Source organism: Accipiter gentilis, chromosome 25 (genome assembly GCF_929443795.1).
Source record: "Accipiter gentilis chromosome 25, bAccGen1.1, whole genome shotgun sequence".
Taxonomy (NCBI): Eukaryota; Metazoa; Chordata; class Aves; order Accipitriformes; family Accipitridae; genus Astur; species Astur gentilis.
In genome coordinates, this window is record NC_064904.1 from 23,390,077 (window position 1) to 23,409,201 (window position 19,125).

At 53.0% G+C, this 19,125-nt stretch overlaps 1 protein-coding gene across 3 annotated transcripts in view; it reads right to left on the reverse strand.

The window, feature by feature from the left end:
* Window positions 1-3,001: 3,001 nt before the first annotated feature.
* LRFN5 (leucine rich repeat and fibronectin type III domain containing 5) overlaps window positions 3,002-19,125 on the reverse strand; it is a 61,182-nt gene continuing 45,058 nt past the window's right edge. Inside the window, exons 2-4 of one of the 3 annotated variants that reach the window (XM_049828651.1) lie at window positions 11,852-13,259; window positions 10,438-11,150; window positions 3,002-3,409 (exon numbers count right to left, since the gene is read on the reverse strand). In XM_049828651.1, coding sequence (XP_049684608.1) covers window positions 3,300-3,409; window positions 10,438-11,150; window positions 11,852-13,239 — 2,211 coding nt within the window. In that variant the 5' untranslated portion in view covers window positions 13,240-13,259 and the 3' untranslated portion in view covers window positions 3,002-3,299. Of the gene's footprint in view, window positions 3,410-9,630; window positions 11,151-11,851; window positions 13,260-19,125 lie in introns of those variants that run through there. The other 2 variants (XM_049828650.1, XM_049828649.1) reach the window with 2 other exon arrangements.

A 19,125-nucleotide genomic window follows, 5' to 3' on the forward strand; every position in this document is an offset into this window, starting at 1 on the left:
GACCATGATAAATCTCTGTATTTCTGTGAAAACAAGGTTTAATTAGAAAATTCCCGACCAGCTCTCCCTAGTACGTTGCAGGACTGCAAAAGCTGAGTGCACGCTGCGGTAATGAATGCTGGCAGGCTGTAATGTCTGGGCTTTTCTCACTGAAGATGCCCTGGAATAGCACTAAGACGTAACCCATCACACCACCATCATCTGGTCTTCACGCAGACTCTCTGAGCAGCGCGCCGGGCTGCCTGGGAGCCTGAGCTCCCCAGGAAGGTGCTGGGGTGGGGGGGGTATTGCATCCCCATCTGCCTTTCCTGGACTACCAACTCCCCACTAGCTCCTCAGTGCCTATAGTCATGTTTTCCTGACCTTTCTCAACCTGTTAGGAAAAGCACTTTCCAGTATTAATCCATTCATTTACCTTGGTGAGCACCAGTGGTAACACCGAGACTTTGACCACTGAGTGGTATCAGGCCCACGGAGTCACTCGTAGAGAAAGCCTTCAAAGCATTACAGCTGTCTGCCTGGAGAGAAACCCACGCCACGTCCCAGGCTGGGCAGAGGATGATGATGCACAGAAGTGTCGGTTGGCGGAGTGCCCACCAGGGGTAAGGAAATGCTCTTTATGGGCCAGAATTTCCTTCAGCTTTATCAACTGAGATGATCCGCATGATTCTTCAGTAAGTATCCAGTATTCTTCAGTAAGTTCTGGGTCTCTGTAACAGGTCACTTTTGCTTGTTGATATGATGATATTCCTCTAAACTCTTAATGTATGGATGAAATGCTACTAAAGCCATCCTAGGCAAAGCAGCCCCTATTGCTGGTCCACCAACGGGATTATTCATGACAGTGTACAGCTGGCACGCTCTGGTCCACAGACCTTCCAGAGTTTTTTTCCAAAATTTGATTTACAACTTCAGCAAATTTTGCCACAGTGAAAGCTGGATTTCTAACTAACATTGAGCTGACAGGTGGAACTTACCTTGACAATTAATTAAAAGGATATAGAAAGGAATTGGCAAAGGAAAAGCAGCTCTGCTATGTGCATGAAAGCTTGAAATTGGAGCCATTGAATGAGGGTAATAACATGATATTAATGTGAAGTGATATCCTGAGAGCTGATACGGACTGTGCAGCAAGAGTTTGGAGCTTGTTGGTTTAATAAGGGTTTCAGCAGCTGCACAGGCTAATGTGGGATGTCAAAAGGAAGCAGCAGCCTCTCAGTTCTTCTTGTTAACTCCCACTTCTGAGTCACGGATTCACGCTGCCCGGCTGTTTCACAGACCTGAGTGTCATCTGCTTGCTCTGAGAAAGGTCAGCTGTCCTGTAACTTCACCAGGGAAGTCACTTCGGTCTGCAATAAGAAAGGTGCTGAGTTTGTGGACTGAATTTCCACTAAACATTTTATTGAAAAGTAGTTTGTTTTGGGCTCATTCTCTTCCAGAATTTGAACCCAAATTACACTACACAGTGAGGAAAGGGAAGAGCAATACATGCTATTATTATAATCCACATGAAATCCAGGCTGTGTGCAGCACCAGAAAGATCCCTGGTCACACTTTGTGATAATAGGAGTGATGAGTCCAACTCCTGACCAAAACTGATGTTTTTTCCTGTTGAAGTCCCCACTTGGCATGGTATTCTTGTGCATTGGTTGAAACACAGACTGCTTATCCCCAGGCTCTGTGGGGCTGGTCTGTGGGACTGGACCAGCACCAAGTTTTCCGCACATGCACAAGCCCTCGGGTGCCGGGACCCCACCAGGTCCCCATCGCTGATGCCTTGGGGTGAACCCTGGCTGCCACTCTCGGCTCTGCAGCCCTCGGGTCTGCAGCCATCAGAGGAGAAAGAGTAAGAGGAAACCTGAAGGGTGAGGCTCCTGGTTTAGCTCAGACTCTCCTCCTGTGGGCTGCCTTGTCCTGGGGAGATGCTGCTGTCTCTGCTGGTATGGGCAAACCACGGGCGAGTTGCTCAGCCAGCTGCCCAGCCTGAGGTCCATCATCTGCACAGGGCAGCAGAAGCCACTGGTGGGAGCAGTCCCCCCCAGCGGGGAGCCGCTGGGCCAGGGGAACCACGTCTGGGCAGCTCCGTCTCCTGCCCTTCACCAGTCCCACTGACAAATGCTGATACTAGCTGTAATCCATTCTTCAGAAGTTACATTAAAGCTGGTTGATTCACTGTGGGTTTCGTAGAAGTTACCATTATATCTGTAAGCCATATGGGATTCTTGACAAGGAAGAAAAGAAAAAAACAAAAAAACCCCTTGGTCTTGTTTGAGAAGCAAGGCGTGACAGGGAGACCTGCTGTCACGCTGCGCTGGCAGCACGGCCGAAGGGGCTGGTGCAGCCGTGGGAGGGGAGCAGCCCCAGGCTGGTCCCCAGCTGTCCCCCCATCCCAGGCTTTCTTTCCTGTGCTAGGGCCGACATGGCACAAGAGCTACTAGCGCACCAGTGCTCGGTGCTTTACCCATCTCCCGGCACACGGTGCTGCAGGAGCCCGCGGTGCCATAACCTGCCACATCCCGGGTTCCCCGCCTGGTGCGGAGAGGGGCAGCCTGGCCACAAGGGAGGGGGTTTCTGCAGCCCTGGTGCCCCACGGCTTTCCCCACAGCAGGCAGGGGCAGATGGGGCGCTCCCTCTCCTCTCAAAGCCCATGTCCACCCAGCACCGAAGGGCGAAGCCGGATGGCTCTCCTGTGGCATCGGTGCCTGACCCAGCTGGTCGCCCTGGCCAAGCGGCACCTCCGGCCGCAGGCTGGGGCCAGGGCCAGGCATGGCTCACTACTGCTCGCTCAGCAGAGCCCCCGCGCCGCAGAGACACAGGTAACCCTGGCAATTGCTTGCCGCGCTGCCGAGCTCGACCCCACTCAACGCTGCTGGGAGTGCATACCCCAGGCTGCACGGTGCCTTTCCGTGCCGAGAAGCAGCACCGCGCACAGAAGGGTATGCCTGCTGCCGGGCAAAACCCTCCGGATCAACCAACATGCCCACGCCGTCGTAGTAAAACATTTATTTGTTCAGGTGATATAAGCTACCATGTTTACAGTTTGTGAACTCACCACTGGCGACATTTAACATGACTTGGGACTGCAGCTGTTGCCACCAGATTTTTCATCATAATTTTTAGTTTTATAAAAACCTTGGACACCAGAAAAAAAGGTATTTAGACTTAATGTGGCAGATGGGAGATGGGCAATCTGTGAACGGGGGAAGAAAGTTTATCTGACGCAGCCAACCTCAACAGCCTCTTGGCTTCGGCTGCAGCTTCAAGTAAAGGTTTCGGTGGGGTGAGCACGGTGCGACACGTTAATCTTCGGTGAGTTGGAATCGTATTGTTTTCTGCCGAGTAAGAACGTCGGTGGCAACGTTTTCAGGGAGCGGAGGTGGGCAGGCGTCCTGCGGATCGGCCCCGGCTTCTGTGCAAAGAGACAAAACAGAGACGGTGAGGGGACAAGGAGCAGGATCCAGCCCTTCCTCACAGCCGAAGCCGACCTGCCGCGGGGCAGGCGGCACCAGGAGGTGCTTGGTGGGGCCAGCCCGAGCACCGCACTGCACTGACAGCCCTGGCAGCTGCCCGCGGAGCTGCCCCGGGCAGCAGAGCCTGCCTTCGGCCCAGCACCCCGCCGGCTCGGGTGCTGCCAGCACCGCAGGGCCGGGGTGCAGCAGGCAAGAGCACGGTGGCTAACGGGAGAAAGGGTTTAAGGCACCCGGCATCCCCCACCTGCGGCTCAGCCAGCCCCCCGCCAGCCAGCTTCCACACCAGCTCTAAGCGCTGGTACAGCAGTGCTGCTGCTAAAGGGAAAGCCAAACTAACAAAAAAACCTTCCCAGACCCCAGAACGGAACCAGCAAAGCTCATTGTTCCAGAATCAGAGAATTTTCCAGTTTCTAGATTTGCTTCTGCCCTCATTCAGGCCAGGCTTTTTTCCATGGCAGGGATTTCAAACTCTTTGCACAGCTTCAGAGGTTTGCACAGAACTGAAAACACCAGAACGGAGCAGTGGATGGGCACGAGTCCAGCACTTGCCTTCGTGAGGTTTACATACAAGAGAAAAAGCCACCGTAGAGAGATTGCACAGATGTTTAATTGTCCTGCCCTGAGCTCCCACATCGTTTCCATCAATCCACGGCATAGCGGACAGCCCATGGGGCAGCTGTTTTTCCACAGGAGAAGCACTGCCTTGCCAGCGGTCCCACCGTGCCCAGCCTCTCTCCCTGCCACCCCGGCACGGCTTGACTTACCTTACAGAATGCAAAGTTGCAGGTGCGGTATGTAAATACAAACTAGACACCATGTTTTAAATTTATCCTTGGTTTGCTGTGGGTTACAGCTCCCAGCTGCCTACAGATTCGCCGCATGAAGCCAAAGCTCCGCGGGCAGGCTGGTGCTGCCCTCCACCACCTCCTACGAGGGCCTCCGCGGAAACCAAGGGGGCCAGGGCTACAACCCTTACTGGGTTTCCTCATTTCCCTCTTCCAATGGAAACTTCCCCTGCAGAGGCGATTGCACAGCTTGCACACGAGACGTGGTGGGCACCTCCAGGGAAGCAGTTTGGCACGCACACGTAAAACTGGCAGTCCGGGAAGAAAACCAGCTCGGCACCAGACTGGGCACACCAACTTGGTCTCAACTTCCAGACTTATGACAGGAACGCTTTCTAAAGTGCAGTGCTTGAAATAACCTGAGGTGACGCAGCTTATTCCAGTACAACAAAAACAAGAGCTTATTCTGTTCATTTTCACACAAAGTTTCCGACGTGGGGTCTCTCTGCAGCCAGCAATGTGCCACGTTTGCTTTTTTCCCTTTTTAGTTTCCTTCCTTCCAAGCTAAGCTTCCTTCTTTCTACAGCAGCAGCCTTCACGCCCGGCTTTTGTGAATAAATCAATTATATTAAAAGTCTACAGTCAGCAAGACCAGTACGATTTGCCTTTTGTTGGTCTTGCATAACTGATGCCAGGGTGTAAGAGCTTTAACCCGCACCACTTCAGCCCCGCTAACCTGTGCACTTTTGTTTTGTGGACATCTGTACTGTTGTGAAAGCAAGACCACAGCCACATTCAAACAGTAAAAGTCAGTACAGGGCACGTGTATTATTCACAGAGTTGATTTAATCTGACATTCAGTGCCTAATGAGATGTACCTGCCCGCAGCCTGCACAGAAGGAAAGACAACACTGCTGGCTGCGTGGGGTGGGCTGGCGGCAGCCAGACCCCTCGGCGGGTGCCTGATGCCCAGAGGGACGATTGGCGACAACAGCAGTGGGGGAGTGTAGCACTACAGAACGACCTGCAGAAGGAACTGGCACTTTGCCGCCTGGAAGCCCCAGCTGGGCAGAAGGTGCTGTGGTGGGTTACTTGCCCAGCACGGGCCGGATCCGGCAGCACAGGCTCTGGCACCTGGTCCAGACACCCCGACATGCAGCAAGGCATGCAGAAACACATTTGCAAAGGGAAAATATGGGATACGTGTTTTCTGTAAGCAGGACCCTTTTGACTTTGCCATGGTTTTCTTCTTTTACACCAGAACTTTGACCAACATAAAATTAATTACTACATCACCAGGGGAAAGGCACTGTGTGATTTTGTGGCTGTTGTTGCTGCTTTAGGAGAGCAATAGCACACCCCTGGTTGCAAGCAGCACCCTAGAACAGGATAGTAACTGTTCTTGAGCTATTGCAATGCCAACAGATGTTGCCACTCTGTGAGCGGCACCTCTGAGACTTCAGTTCCTTTCGATTAATAGGAAGAGAAGCGATAGTAAGTGATAGCGGCTGTGACCATTACTTCTGCTGGTTCAATCAATTACTGGGGGAAGAAACGCAATCCCTCTCTGTGCAGGGTGCCTGCTGTGGCTCTGGGTACAGTTTCGCAGCAGCACTGGGGGGGCTACGTTGCGCCTTCTCGAGGGCACGCGCGCAGCGAGCGCTGGCTGCAGCAGGACTGTCGGCCGCCACGGCTCAGTGTCGCTCTACCGTCCTGGGATGCTCAATGCCAGGCATCCGTCTGGCTCCGTGACTGTGCCCAGGTGCCTAAGGAGTTACTGGGAGATGCTTTGTGCAGTCCCAAAGCAGCGACCAGCGGGGCTTTCATGGTCCCCGGGAGGCAGGAGCATCCCTGTGCTGCTGGCAGCCAGCCTCAAGCCTTCAGCAGCTTTGCAGCCGGCGGGGACGAGACGAGCTTGCAGCAGCACCTCGGCAGGACCCCCTCAGGCAGGCAGCATGCCCCAGCAGCAGCCACCCTGCGGCGGTGCAGGCAGCGGGGGCTGCCGGGCCCAAAGCGGTGTGTGCCCGGGAGCCGTGTCCCCCCTCCCAGGCAGGGGACGCGTGGCCCTCACTTTCCAGTTCACTCTTCGTTATCGCAGGGCTGCCCAGGTGTGTGGGGAGGGCCGTCAAACACATGGGAACACGCTGGCAGAAATAAAGCCACATTGGCACCCAGAGCGGAGCAGTACCATATATTCACTGTAAAGAACATGCCCAGAACACAAGCAGAAAGGCAGCACAGAAAACAACTAACACAACAAACTTTCCACCCGACAAAGCCCTGCTTCTCCATCCAAACATGGTTTGTACCACCCCTCTTTAACACAACACGTATGCTCCGAGAAAAGGGTTACGAAAAGGTGTCAGAGGAAGCATGTGCCAGCAATTTAAATAAGAGTAAATAAATTTCTGAAGTAGCTTCTCCTCCTCTGGTGCTCATGAGAAAAAGACACCTTCTCATGGCTAAACCCTCGGTTAATCTATTTTCGAGAAGCGTCACAAGGAGCAGACCCGCAGGCTGGGCGATGCCCTGAGGTTTGTCCTGGTCCAAGTCTCTGCAAACTCCCATCTGCAGCCTGGGGTGAAGCCAGGACTGCAGCGCCAGGCCAGCCGCAGACCATCGTACCCCCCGTCCCCCCCAGCACTGCCCCATGTGTTGGCACCCATCGCCTGCAACGGGGAACACTGCTTGGGTTTATTGAACTCATATGCTCATTTCTGAAGCATTAGAAGATGTTGCAGTACTGCGCTCCAAAGAAAGACGCACCAATGTTATTCTGAACAAGGAATATCTCAGCACTTTGTCTGCCTCAAACTGTTGGCAACCTCTGGTTTTGCAGAACAGAAAGGACAGAGAATTTCCTCCTTCACAAGGCTTTCCACACTTTGACTGAATCAAGCCTGAATAAAACAGAACGTCCTGCTGCACAGTTACTCCAGTGGAAATGGCAGATTTCATGCCCAGTGCATTCCCAAGGGACACTCCTCTCTGCCGAAGAGAGAAAGCTGCACGAGATGAACCCTCAGCTATCCAGGTCTAACCATTCCTACACTATTAGCAGAGAATTAAATCAAACGCAGGGACATATGGTCCTTCTAAGCTGCTTATACAGATGCATTGTGGACGGAACACTCAGCTTCAGTGTTTAGAAAATGATTCCTTTGAGTAAAAAATTAAAAATATAAAAATAAACCTCCCTAAACCACAAGAAGCTATTAATATTTTAGCACTTTCACAAAACATTAGACACATTTACGTCCAATTTTAGACAACATATAAAGCATTTTCATTTGATGTTTTTAAAACAAATACCTCAGCAGAAAACCTTTAAAGCTATCTCCGTACCCAACCACAAAGTGAAGGTACTGTCTGCAGAGAGCAGCTCCTCGCTGGGGCACAGAAGCACTCCTTTTTCCCATGTTTGACAATGCCTTCATTGCCAGATTACCAGAACTTGGATGAATACATCACTGCCTCTGACAGTGCACTACTTTAATAGCTAGTTTCTGTGCATACAGCCCCTCGAGAAGAACGCGGACGTCCAGAGAAATCTAAGGAGGGATTTTTTGTTTGGGTTTTTTTTTTTTTAGCTTTTCCAGCAGGAAGCGGGTACTCTAATTTTGAGGCTTCGTTTCCTTTTTGGTCTCTGCATTTCCCAAGGGAAGTAAAAGGGCTTTCTAAAAAAGAAACAGCCTCTTCTTTTTATGTCCTTTACACCACCCCCACCCCGACTCTGTTTTTCCACGACAGGCAGTAAAACCACCAAGAACAACCCACGACGGCTGAGAGCAACAGGAGTCACCCAGCGTGCGTGTCAGTCCCAACCGAGCTGCAGGGCCTGGGAAGCAGAGGCCGGGGGGCTGCGGGGAGACGTTCCCTGCCACGAGACGTTCCCTGCTGGGAGATGCTCCCTGCCGCCACTGCTCTGGGGCCAGCCTGCTGCCCTGGTTAGAGCCTGGGTGTCTGCTGGCATCTGCCGGGGTTACACTGCTCTCAAGAAGAAGAACACAGGACATAAAATTTAACTATTTATCACTTTAATGGCCACAAAGCCCATATCAACCTATTATTTGGCATCTGAGTGCACTAACGTTGCAGAGTTAAGCTGTCTCTAATTTAAACACAATAACCATATGAGTTAAACTAATATTAATTGTAGACTTTTCTTCAGAACAAGCAGAGCAGCAGAAGCACGTCTCCCATCCTCACAACGTGAGGTTTTCAACGGCTATCCCCTATCGCCATACATTTACAACCTTACGTGGTGGCCTGAAATTATTCTATCACACACACACCACAAACAGGAGGTTAAAGTTGAGACCATCTTCCAGTCCCTTCATCGTGCACAGGGATTAAAAAGAACTGAAACAAACTGTAAGAGTTTACAGGAAATATGCCCAAAAAAGTCTAGGAAAGAAGATGACCATCATCATCCCGATCAATCATCACTATGAGTCGCTGAATGGCTACGCACCTGCCTGCTGCAGCCCTGCCCTGCAGTACTGGGGTCAACCTGCCAGCCCACGCTCGCTGCCCTGCTCACTGCCCTGCTCTCTGTCCTGCTCGCTGCCCTGCTTGCTGTTCTGCTCGCTCCCCTGCTCTCTGTCCTGCTCTCTGTCCTGCTCGCTGCCCTGCTCGCTCCCTTGCTCGCTCCCCTGCTCGCTCCCCTGCTCGCTGCCCTGCTGCCCCTCTCAGCTCTCTCCCCGGCACCTGAAGGCGCCAGCACTCTGCCTGGAGCTCAACCAAGTCACATCTCGGTCTGCAGGACTGCAGCGATGCTTGCCGCTGCAGCTGGGGTGCAGGGCTGCTCCCGCATTTCCCGTAGGCTGCCCTCGCCCACGTTTCACACCTCCGCGCACCTGCGCTGTCGGGAAGGGGACAGCCTCCGCTGCACTCGCTGCCTGCCGGGGTGGGGGACAGCTCTGGTAACGGAGCACCAAAACCAAGCCTCGCGTGGGTTGGGAGCAACGGGCAGACACCTGCCCTGACGGCCGGTGCTGAACGGCGACCTGTTTTCCAGCATTGGCACTAGGCAAGGCCATTGCCGTGGCAGCCCCCGGGCTCTTGGACGGGGCTGGGCCGGGACCGAGGAGGGTGCCCTGAGGGCCGGTGGCCACTGCCGCCACCGGACCCAGCGCCACGGGGTGAGGATGCTCGGGGACCGCGGGTCAGGCACCCTCTCGGGGAGACCCCGCGGCAGAGCCCTGCCGCTCCACCAGTGCCCAGCCCCAGCGAGCCAGACCCCGGCAAGAGGAGAGGGACCCTTGGCCCCGGTACCCTCCTCCTCCTCCTCCTGGCCCCCATGGTGGGACCCGCCAAGCGGCGGCCGCGGGCCCCGGGCACGGCTCCTGGGCGGGCAGTTACCGCGAGGCTGGCTGGTGTACGGAGTGAATATTTTATTTTACACAACATAACAACACAGCTTGTTGTTTCTGTACAGCATCTGCCTAAAAACAAAGGCAACACCATTGTCACGGAAAAGAAATATACAGTCTGACCGTTTTAAAAAATATCATTTTACTGATTGATCCAGAAGTGGTTATTTGTTAGCTTGGAGGAAATTTCATTTCCTTTATAAAAGGCTTTTTCTGTGAAAACTCTCTCTTTTGTTTTCTGCTACTGCAGAACCAGGAAGCCAGTCCTAGAGTAGGGAAGGCACTGGTGCTGTTCATGCTTTTTTTCACCCCTTAATCTTTTTTTTCCTTTTTTTTTTTTTTTTTTTAATCTCTGAATGTTGCCTTCTGTTTTGATATTAAATAAAATCAAATGAAAACTAAATAAAACCCTGTGTGCACTGGGTGGCTTATACAGAACCCCGCATGAACAAGCCATTAATCAGCGAGACGGCAGCGGACTTCCAAATCCAATTCCCCGGGAGAGGGAGTTTCACACAACGTTTGGCGTTTTGTTTTTCATTAAAATAAAAAAAAAAAAAAAGAAAAAAAAAGCAGGTCACACAGTGCTTTCCAATATCCACTCAGAACTGGAGAAAGTTGCTTTTCCACTATCCACATCAGAGCTGTCTGACTGGACTAGCATCCCGTTCATGGACATGCTCCTTTTGGACCGCAATCCACCTGCGCCCCAGGCGCTGCCGAGGCAGCGGGACTCCATCAGCTCGCCGCCCAGGGAGAGCCTGCGCTTGGCTCGGGATGCGTCAGCTGGCAAAGTGAGGAACTTACTTGGCTTTGATTGTGCTCTTTTGTACGTGGGGGCCCCTTTGACAGAGTCGGGGGGACGGCTAGCTAACTGCAGGGCAGTGGAGTTATTTCTGTTAGTGTTTTGGGACTCGATACTGCTGACAGCTTCACTCTGCGGCTCGCTGCTTGGCTTTGGCCCCGGCTTTCGCTTCTGCTTCTGGGAGACAGAAGTGCTGGAAGTCCAGGCGGGAGGCAAAGCGGAGGTAGTGGTGGCCGAGTCCTGGCTGGAGCCGGTCTCCGGCGACTGCGTCACGCCGTCGCTGGCAGCCTTGCAGCACTGGATGACCTCTTCATGCCCGACAGCCTGCTTGGACATCGACTGCGACAGCACCCCGCTGCAGCCCTGGATCTGAGCCCCGTTCGTCTGCGAGTACACGTTGCTGACCTTGGTGGCCTTCTGCTGCCCGTTGTTGTTGCACACCTTGTAGCGGATCATGAGGATGATGATGAACACAAGCACGGAGGCCACGATGATCCCACCAATGATGATAATCATGGTCCCACCCAGGAACTGGGACTGCATGAAGTGGCAGCGCACGTAATCCTGCTCGGTGGTGAACTGCGTGCAGCCCACCACCCTGGTGGCGGTGAGCGATGTGATCCCATCATCATAGATGGCCAGGACGCACAGGTCGTACACAGTCCCAGCGGCCAGGTTGTTGACCAGGAAGGTTTTGCTCGTGGGAGGTATCATTCTGGGGGAGAAGGAAACCAGCGTGAGTGAACCCGCCAGACCCGCAGGCACCTCCCCGCCATGCGCGGCAGCCCCGGCCATGGTGAGCGCCACCAGGGCTCAGCTCCTCGGCTCCTGCCGCCCCCCCCGCAGGGCTGCTCGCCGTTCCCGCAGCAGCTGCTGCCCTGCGTTTGGTGCGGCAGCAGCTGCCGCCAAGCCCCTGCCACGGCTTGGCATCGCAGAGGTCCCCAGGAGAGTGACCACATCAAAAACATAAAATTAGCAAGCACAGACAGTTTTGAACAGTGTGACCGTTACACCCGGCAGCACAGAGCCTCTCTGCCAGCACACCAGCACGGACACCTCCAGAAAGTGCTACGAGGAATGCATTTACAGACACCTTTTTGCCCGTGTTTTCATAAAGCTGAGAGCGTTAAGATCCATTTAACTCATCTAACTTTACAACCTTTCTGCCAATCAGATTAGTTCAGAGGATTAGAGGTCTGTTTGGATTATCTAAAAATAACACCGTTCAAGGCAATTTCCCTATTTGTGAGTAGGAAATTGCATGAGTCTTTCCCGAGGTTCCCACCACCTGCTGCCACGGGCAGGGCTCTGAAATTCCTGCCGCTGCGACGGAGGGGACTGCGCAGAACCGGGGGCAGCAGGTCAGCACCAAGCAGCCTGGCAGGGCCCCGCACAGGCGGGCTGGGGCTGCCTTACCTGTAAACAAGGGAGTCATCGTAAGTACCGTTGTACTGGATTTGGAACATACGTATCCCAGGTATATTCCTCTGAAAATTGAATTTCAGCAGAGCAGTAGAGGATGTTGCTTCCGCAACGACCACCTTCTTATCTTGGCTGACTTTCGTATCCCCATTGCTACTGCTCGCGTTGGAGCCCGACTTGGTGGAAGTGGAGATATCCGAGGAGCCGGGGTCAGGCTCGTGGATGTGGTTCGTGCTGTTCAGCAAGTGGGGGAGTTTGATGATGTGCAGGTCTACCGTCTGCGTGGCCTCCCCAGCCGGATTGGAAGCAATGCAGGTGAAGGAGCCCGTATCCTTCACCGTCGTTATAAGGATGTCGAGCGTCCCGTTGTCGTACACCACGGACCTCGTTGCATTTGAAATCAGTTTGCCCTCGGGTGAAATCCAATGAATTGCTGGTTCAGGGTCCCCCCGGGCCTTACACCGCAGTGCTGCCCGCTGGCCCTCCAGCACCCGCAGCTCATGGGTGTGCCGGGTGATGAGAGGAGGCTCACACAAGAACTCCTCCTCGGGGATCGACCAGAAGTACCGGCCGGACAAGAGCGTGGGAGAAGCACAAGTCTCCAGGTCATCCTCCCTCGAAAGACGCCTCAGCCACAAAAGCTCACAGTTGCAATGCAAAGGGTTCCCACCAAAGCTCAATGCAAAAGTCGAGGGGCTGATAATTCCTGAGGTTGCTAGTACCTGAGCTCGCTGGAAGAGAGGATCAGGTGGTAGCTTCTGCAGTTTGTTAGACGTGACGTCCAACCTGGTCATCTTGTGGAGGTGGGAGAACGTCCCCTTAGGAATATGATCAATCATGTTGTGGTCTAGACTGAGAGTGTGCAAACTAACCATCTTCTCCACTGCATCCCAGGGGATGGTTTCCAGATTGTTGTAAGACAAATCCAATTCCTCAAGAGCTAAAACATCATCGAAAGCTGTGGAAGAAATTAAAGTCAGCTGGTTGTTGTTAAGTATCAAGTGGTGAAGATTGGAGAGTCCACTGAACATGTCATTAGTGATTTTAGTCAATCGGTTGCTGTTCAAATGCAAAGCCCGCAAATTGCGCAAGTCAGCAAATGCGTGAGGTGTAATAAAACTGATTGTATTCCTGGACAGCGTCAGGTCCACCAGGCTGGTCATATTGGCAAAGTCTTTCCTTTTAATGTTTGTAACAAAGTTGTCTGCCAGCCTTAACTCCACAGTCCTCCTGTCAATGTTGGGAGGAACAAATAAGAGCCCTTTCTTGGCACAAAGGGTGGCAAGGTTCGGAGACAAAATCTGACAGACACAGCGCTTTGGGCAGATCTGAGCTCTCACCGCTATGCCAATGAACAGCAGAAACAAAAGCAGTTTTTCCATTGTAGATCAGGTTCAAGAGCCTGTAAGGGAGAGCAAACGTCTGTTAGTCTCTGCAAGATGAGAGCAAACAACAATAAAAAAGTAAAGACAAACTGTCTGTGGTTAAATCATGAAACTGAAGCTCATGTAAGTGTGTCATCCTCATCCTGTTACCTGATGTCTTTATCATTGTCTGTATCCTGACATAAGAGCTTCTCTACAACCTTCCAGAAGAACAACTGAGAGATAGGTATGTTTGCATATACACATATAGACACACAGACAGTCATATACAAATGACAACGCAATCTGGAAGCAGCTGGTGGCACCGCACGTGGCATCAGCAGTGCCTTTTGGGCCCCTCCTGCTAGAGCTAATCCCCGCCGTGCAATGCCCCTCTGCTCCAGGTGCTCAGCTTTCCGACAGATGCTCTTGACCTCACGGTCTGGAGTTACTTTGCCATAATACCATTATGTACTGAAAATGAGGGATGTTTCATGTGTGCTTTACTTGCTAAGCTAAAACTCTCAGCGGCCTCTAAATCATGGCAATTCAATGGGTTTATAGCCATCTCCACTGAACATTTAAGCTCTTAATGCTATTTTCAGAATAAACTCAGAAGGAGCTAATTTTATGTCATTCAAAACCCAAAAATGCAAATAAAACAAACAAACAAAAAAAACCCAAAAAACCCCCACAACAACCAGGGATCTAAACAAAAATGGAACATGGGCTAATTTTGGACCATTGCTGTTTTCCCGGCTGCCACAGCCAGCAACACTGCACTCTTCTTCCAGAAAGCCTGACACTTCAATTAGCCTTATCTCTTACATTGCCAGATCCAGGATTCTCACAGAGTATGGAAACAAGGAAGATAACAACAGTGCCCACACCAGCTAAATGAGATCATCTATCAGTGACTACACCAAAAGCTCCGCGAGAGCTGCGGTGCCGGTTTCTGCGCAGTCCTGCGTCAGCATCCCTGCCACGGCACAGGCAGGCGGTGGGAAGGCAGAGGCTCCTCCACAGAGCGGGCGGGCAGGAGGAAGCACAGTCCTGCGGAGAAGCACCGACGTGTCCAAGAGGAAACTTGTGCCGTCGTAAGCAACAGGGCTCAGAGGGACTCCACATCGGAAATGAAGCACTCGGCTCCCTTCGGGACTGATAAAATTATACGTGTACAGATCGGATTACTCAGACGCATTATCAACCCAGAAATGTACTAATGAAGCTCATAAAATAAAGTTTCACGGCTAGCCGTAAGCAGCAGTCTTGAATAATCATGGATATTTAAAGACATTTAACGTCAGAACAATTACTACTCCTATTGTCCAGTCTGTCCATAATCCATACACAGTGCCATGCAAACTAAGAGGAGCCAACAAGTTGCAAAAAGGATGAGTGAAAATACCAGTCTCTAAACCCTGCTCTTCAGCACTATCAATTTATAATTTTTTTCCTGATACTTCTGGGGACTGTAGGTTCTCATGACTACTGGCTCCAACTCTTGGGTCCCCCTAGGGAAAAAAACCTGAGTATGCTACCGCAGGCATGGCTCATCAGTACTGAAGTGCTGGGAACCATTACCATAACGATTACCATTACTGCTACCATTAATTGTAGCAGAAAGCAGACTTCCCAGGCAGCGTTCAAATACGTTTTGTAGGTTCAGTTTTGTCCAGCCCGTGCCCACGCTGCAGGTCGGGGTGGTCCTGCAGGTGAAACGGACATGGAGGAGAACAGGGATGCCGAGCAGTGGCGAAGGAAGCGTGGCAGAGCAAACCACCTACTCCAACCCCCAAAACCTGCTGGTGACGCCTGGCCAGCCACCTCCCGGCGGGGCGGCTGTAGTCACAGCCATGGGCTGTCACCCACCCTCTCCAGGCAAGACTTTTCTCTTTTAATCTAGATCTGGCACGTACCAGATTCAAATGGACTCAGTGGCTCAGGGCATCCGCAGCACGACTGCCAGGGTCCCAAGACAGTCTTGGCTGGGGACACCATGCTCATTTAGATTTGCTAACTTAATACTGCTAATTTAGATTTGTAGCTGTGATTACAGTAATGTGCTTGGATTTAGCCAAGTTCATTTGAAGAGCTATACAAGATTAAAACCAAATCAGCAAGGTGCATTTACAAGTTTGGAAATACGGTCGCAAGATGGAACGGCGACATACGGAGACACAGACATAAACCATAGCTGGAATGACAGGGTTATGACGAGGCTACCCACCAGTGGATGTGGGTTTTTTGGATTTTAGGAGAGCTTTTGATACTGTCAGAGACAGTATCCTCTGCCCAAAATGTCCAGCACACGGCGAGAGCGGGACACAACGCGATCGGTAAACACCGGGCTGAAGGGTCAGGCTCAAAGGGTTGTAGTAAATGGGACAAGACCCAGCTGATGGCCAGTCACTAGCGGTGTCCTCTAGGGCTCAGGTTTAGGGCCAGTCCTCTCCAGTGTTTCTGTCGGGGACCTGGACAGGGAGGTGAGTGCACACCACGTACAGCTGCCCATGACACTAAATTAGGAGGATGCACTAAGTCTCTCGAGGGCAGAGGGTGCTTATGGAGAGGTCTTGGTGGATCAGAGCGCTGGGCAACCACCAGCCCTACCGACCGTACCAAGGACAAACGCGGATTTGGCACCTGCGACCTGATCTGTCCGCCCGTCCTCTCCCAGCACACCACAGTCCCCCACGGCTGCATCTTCGCAGCCCCAGGCAAGGTCAGCCCTGGGCAGGGCAGGCAGCTGCCCGCAGGCAAAGGCAGCGGGAGGGAGAAGGAGGCCATCCCCGCAGGGAGCTGCCGGCGTCGAAGCTGCAGCCGAGACCGGAGCCTCCCTGGCAGTTAAGGCCAGGCAGGGGTGGAGGGTGCCCTTACCCAAAGCGGCAGACCCCCCGGCTGGCTCCTCCTCACTGGCCCCGCAGAGGCGCACCACTGCCCTGCCGAGAAGCCCTCTGCAGAACGAGCGCCTCGGCCCTGGGCTGTCGCCGGCACAGCACCAGTCAAGAGCAGGACAGGCCCGGCAGCCCTGTCACCCCGGAGCAGCCGGGCAGGCACGGGCACCAGCCGAGGACGGCGGATCACAGCCTGCAAACACAGGCCCACGGCCGCCGCTCCCCGGAGGAGGGAAGTGGGACCACGGAGGAGCACCCCGGGTCGCTTCTGGTTTTCAGGGCTCCTACGACCGCACCTCCAGGAGGACAGCGGCCAAGGGGAGGGAGCAGCTCTGCCAGTCTGCTCCGGGACAGTCGGGTTCTGGAGCCCTCGCCACCAAGAGAAGGCAGCCCCTGTCCCGTGCCCGGAGCGGGGTGTTTGGACCCCAAAGGCAGAGCACACCACGGCGACACATGCCTGCGAGCAGCTGCCGGCACCGCGCAGGGCTCGCCAGCAGCCTGCCCTGGGGAGGGAGGACTGAGGAGCCCACCCCGTGCCACGGTGACGGGGCTGGGCCAGCACCAGCACCATTGTTCTAAAATCCCGCCAAGTCCATCGGCTCTCTCAAACTGCAGCTTGGGAAACTGTTGGGGGCAGGTGCTGGGGGAGAAACGAGGAGGGCAGAGAAAAACAGGCACGCCGTTTCTCTTGGACCATCTCCGAGCCCTGCACAGGAGCCTGTCTCCACGCTGAGCTCTCTTAAGCAAAGGCAGTGGTGCCCGGGGGCTCCCACCGCTGCCCAGCGTCCACCTCTTCCTGGTAAATAGTTCCTTATCCAACCTTATCGGGTTTTTATGAAGCGTCACCTAAGTTGTAACAGAAACACGAGCGAAGCTTAATAGAAGTTGTGTGTTTGCACAAATGCTTACAAGTGCTCTAAGATCTGTACGTCATGCAAAGATGTACTGACATTTGCAGCTGAAGAACAGTACCGGACACGTCAACTGACAGGAACAGCAAAACCACACTTGGATTTAAATGAGCAGGCCGGTGCCCCAGCCTGTGTGCCTCCGCCACGCAGAGACAGGGACAGCCCGTCCCCCCAGGCTGGACGTCACCCCCTTGCCACAGGGACAGCAAAAACATTTCACCGCCTCACTGAAAGAACGCAGAGTATTTACTCATGGGGCTGCTCAGCATAGTACGCCGTCTCATGGCTGTGGCCCACAACTGAGATATTCCAGAAGACAGCAGGAACAGCCGGATCTTGTGGCTTAGAAGAACAGCTGCCGTAAGAAGACATGTCTTTTGAAAGTCAGCCAGGCCGTGCAACCTCTCCTTTCCCAGCTCACCTCGTCCCACACGCAGATAACTCGCAGCGACAGCAGCACTGACATGGCTTACAGCTTGTTGCAGAAAACACCTTTCTGACTAAGAAAAGCATTACCTGATTCTCATTACTTGCTTAAAAAATAAAAAAGAAGAAATAGAAAGTACATCATTACCATAAAACAAATAGAGAAATGCTAGTTACCTAGGAAGGCGCGTGCTGCTTTCACTTACTACTTGGCATCTGTGAAAAGATAGGGATAGTCAAAGCTCCTCACGTGACATTTCTGATTCATGCAAAAAAGGCTCTCATATACTAATTTTTAAATCAATTTTGTTGCTACATTTGATAATTTGAGTTATTCAATCTGTCTATAAAAACTAACTACAAATTACAGTGGGCTGCATGGCTCACTGCCGTACAGAAAATTGTGTCTCTGAAGAGCAAACAGCCCTGACAAGCCCCGGTGCAGGCTGCCCTTGGGACTGGGGCAGACCAGCCTGCTGCTCTCCTGTTGACCTGAAATGGGGAAGTCCTTCCCCTTACTCAATTTTCCCAGCTACAGAGCGGGTCCAACACCAGTTCAGCAGAGCCTGGGCTCGTGGGGGCAGGGACCCATCTTCCCTGTCACCCCCCTTCCCACCTCTGCTCTGGCAGCTCTCAGGTGGGGCGTGCCAGCGCGATGGGCAACAGTTCATCATTTTGTCCATCGCTGGGTGTTTGTCACGTGGCTTCTGGGCTTTGCACTGGATCCATCTCAGCCGTGCTCCCCGTGCTGACTTCAGGCTCCTGCTGTCCCAAGTCCTGGCAGCTGTAAAACAGCCATCCCAGCACTGAGGAGGAACCCTGAGCTCGTCTGGGACAAACCTGTGCACAGGCAGGGTACAGGGGCAGCTGGGGCAGACGCTCTGCCCCTCCAGCACTGCACACTGCTGAGAGATCCCCTGAAGGAGGACTGTTCCTACCACTTCCAAGAGGAGTCACGCCACTGCCGTCGGGGGCCACGTCTCCTCCAAGGGTGGCAGCTCCCGGCAGCCCCCGGCGCTCCCCTGGGCACCTGAGGACCCAGCCATCCAGGATTTCCCAAGGAGGCAGACCCGGTTCAGAAACCTCTGTGGGGGTTTGCCAGGCAAGGTCCAGTGGTGGGGCATGGCCGGAGTGACCCCAGCCTGTACGGGGCACTGCTACACCAAAGCCTCTGGACACCTCAAAGGCGCCAGATCAGCAGTGGGCTATGAAAATAAATGACCACCCACCGGTTCTAGCAACAAATTGAGGTCATGTAAAGAGCTAATGAATTTGAAATTTCTGCCTGGAATTGATCCAAGGGACATGGGAATGAAATGTCATGTACGCCAGGCTGAGATTGCTTCTTTTTCCCAATGTGCTGCTTGCTGCAGTTTTTTTGCCCCCATCTTCTTTGGGAGTAATAGGTTTTATGATACTTAGTGCAGCATCTGCCAATGTGTCCAGTGCTACAAAGTGTCATTTACATATTGTGAATTGCATAACACACGGAAGCAGCAGGATCCAGGAGACAGTAATTAATTAGCAAACGATTTCCACTGCATCCGATTCTGTTCAGATGGTAGGTGCTATACAAAGTCAGTGTGCTGGGGAAACCCAAAGCGGCACACTGGTAGCTGTTCAGAGCCAGCTGCTAATACGGTGCCTGGCTCAGACATAATCTGTCATCA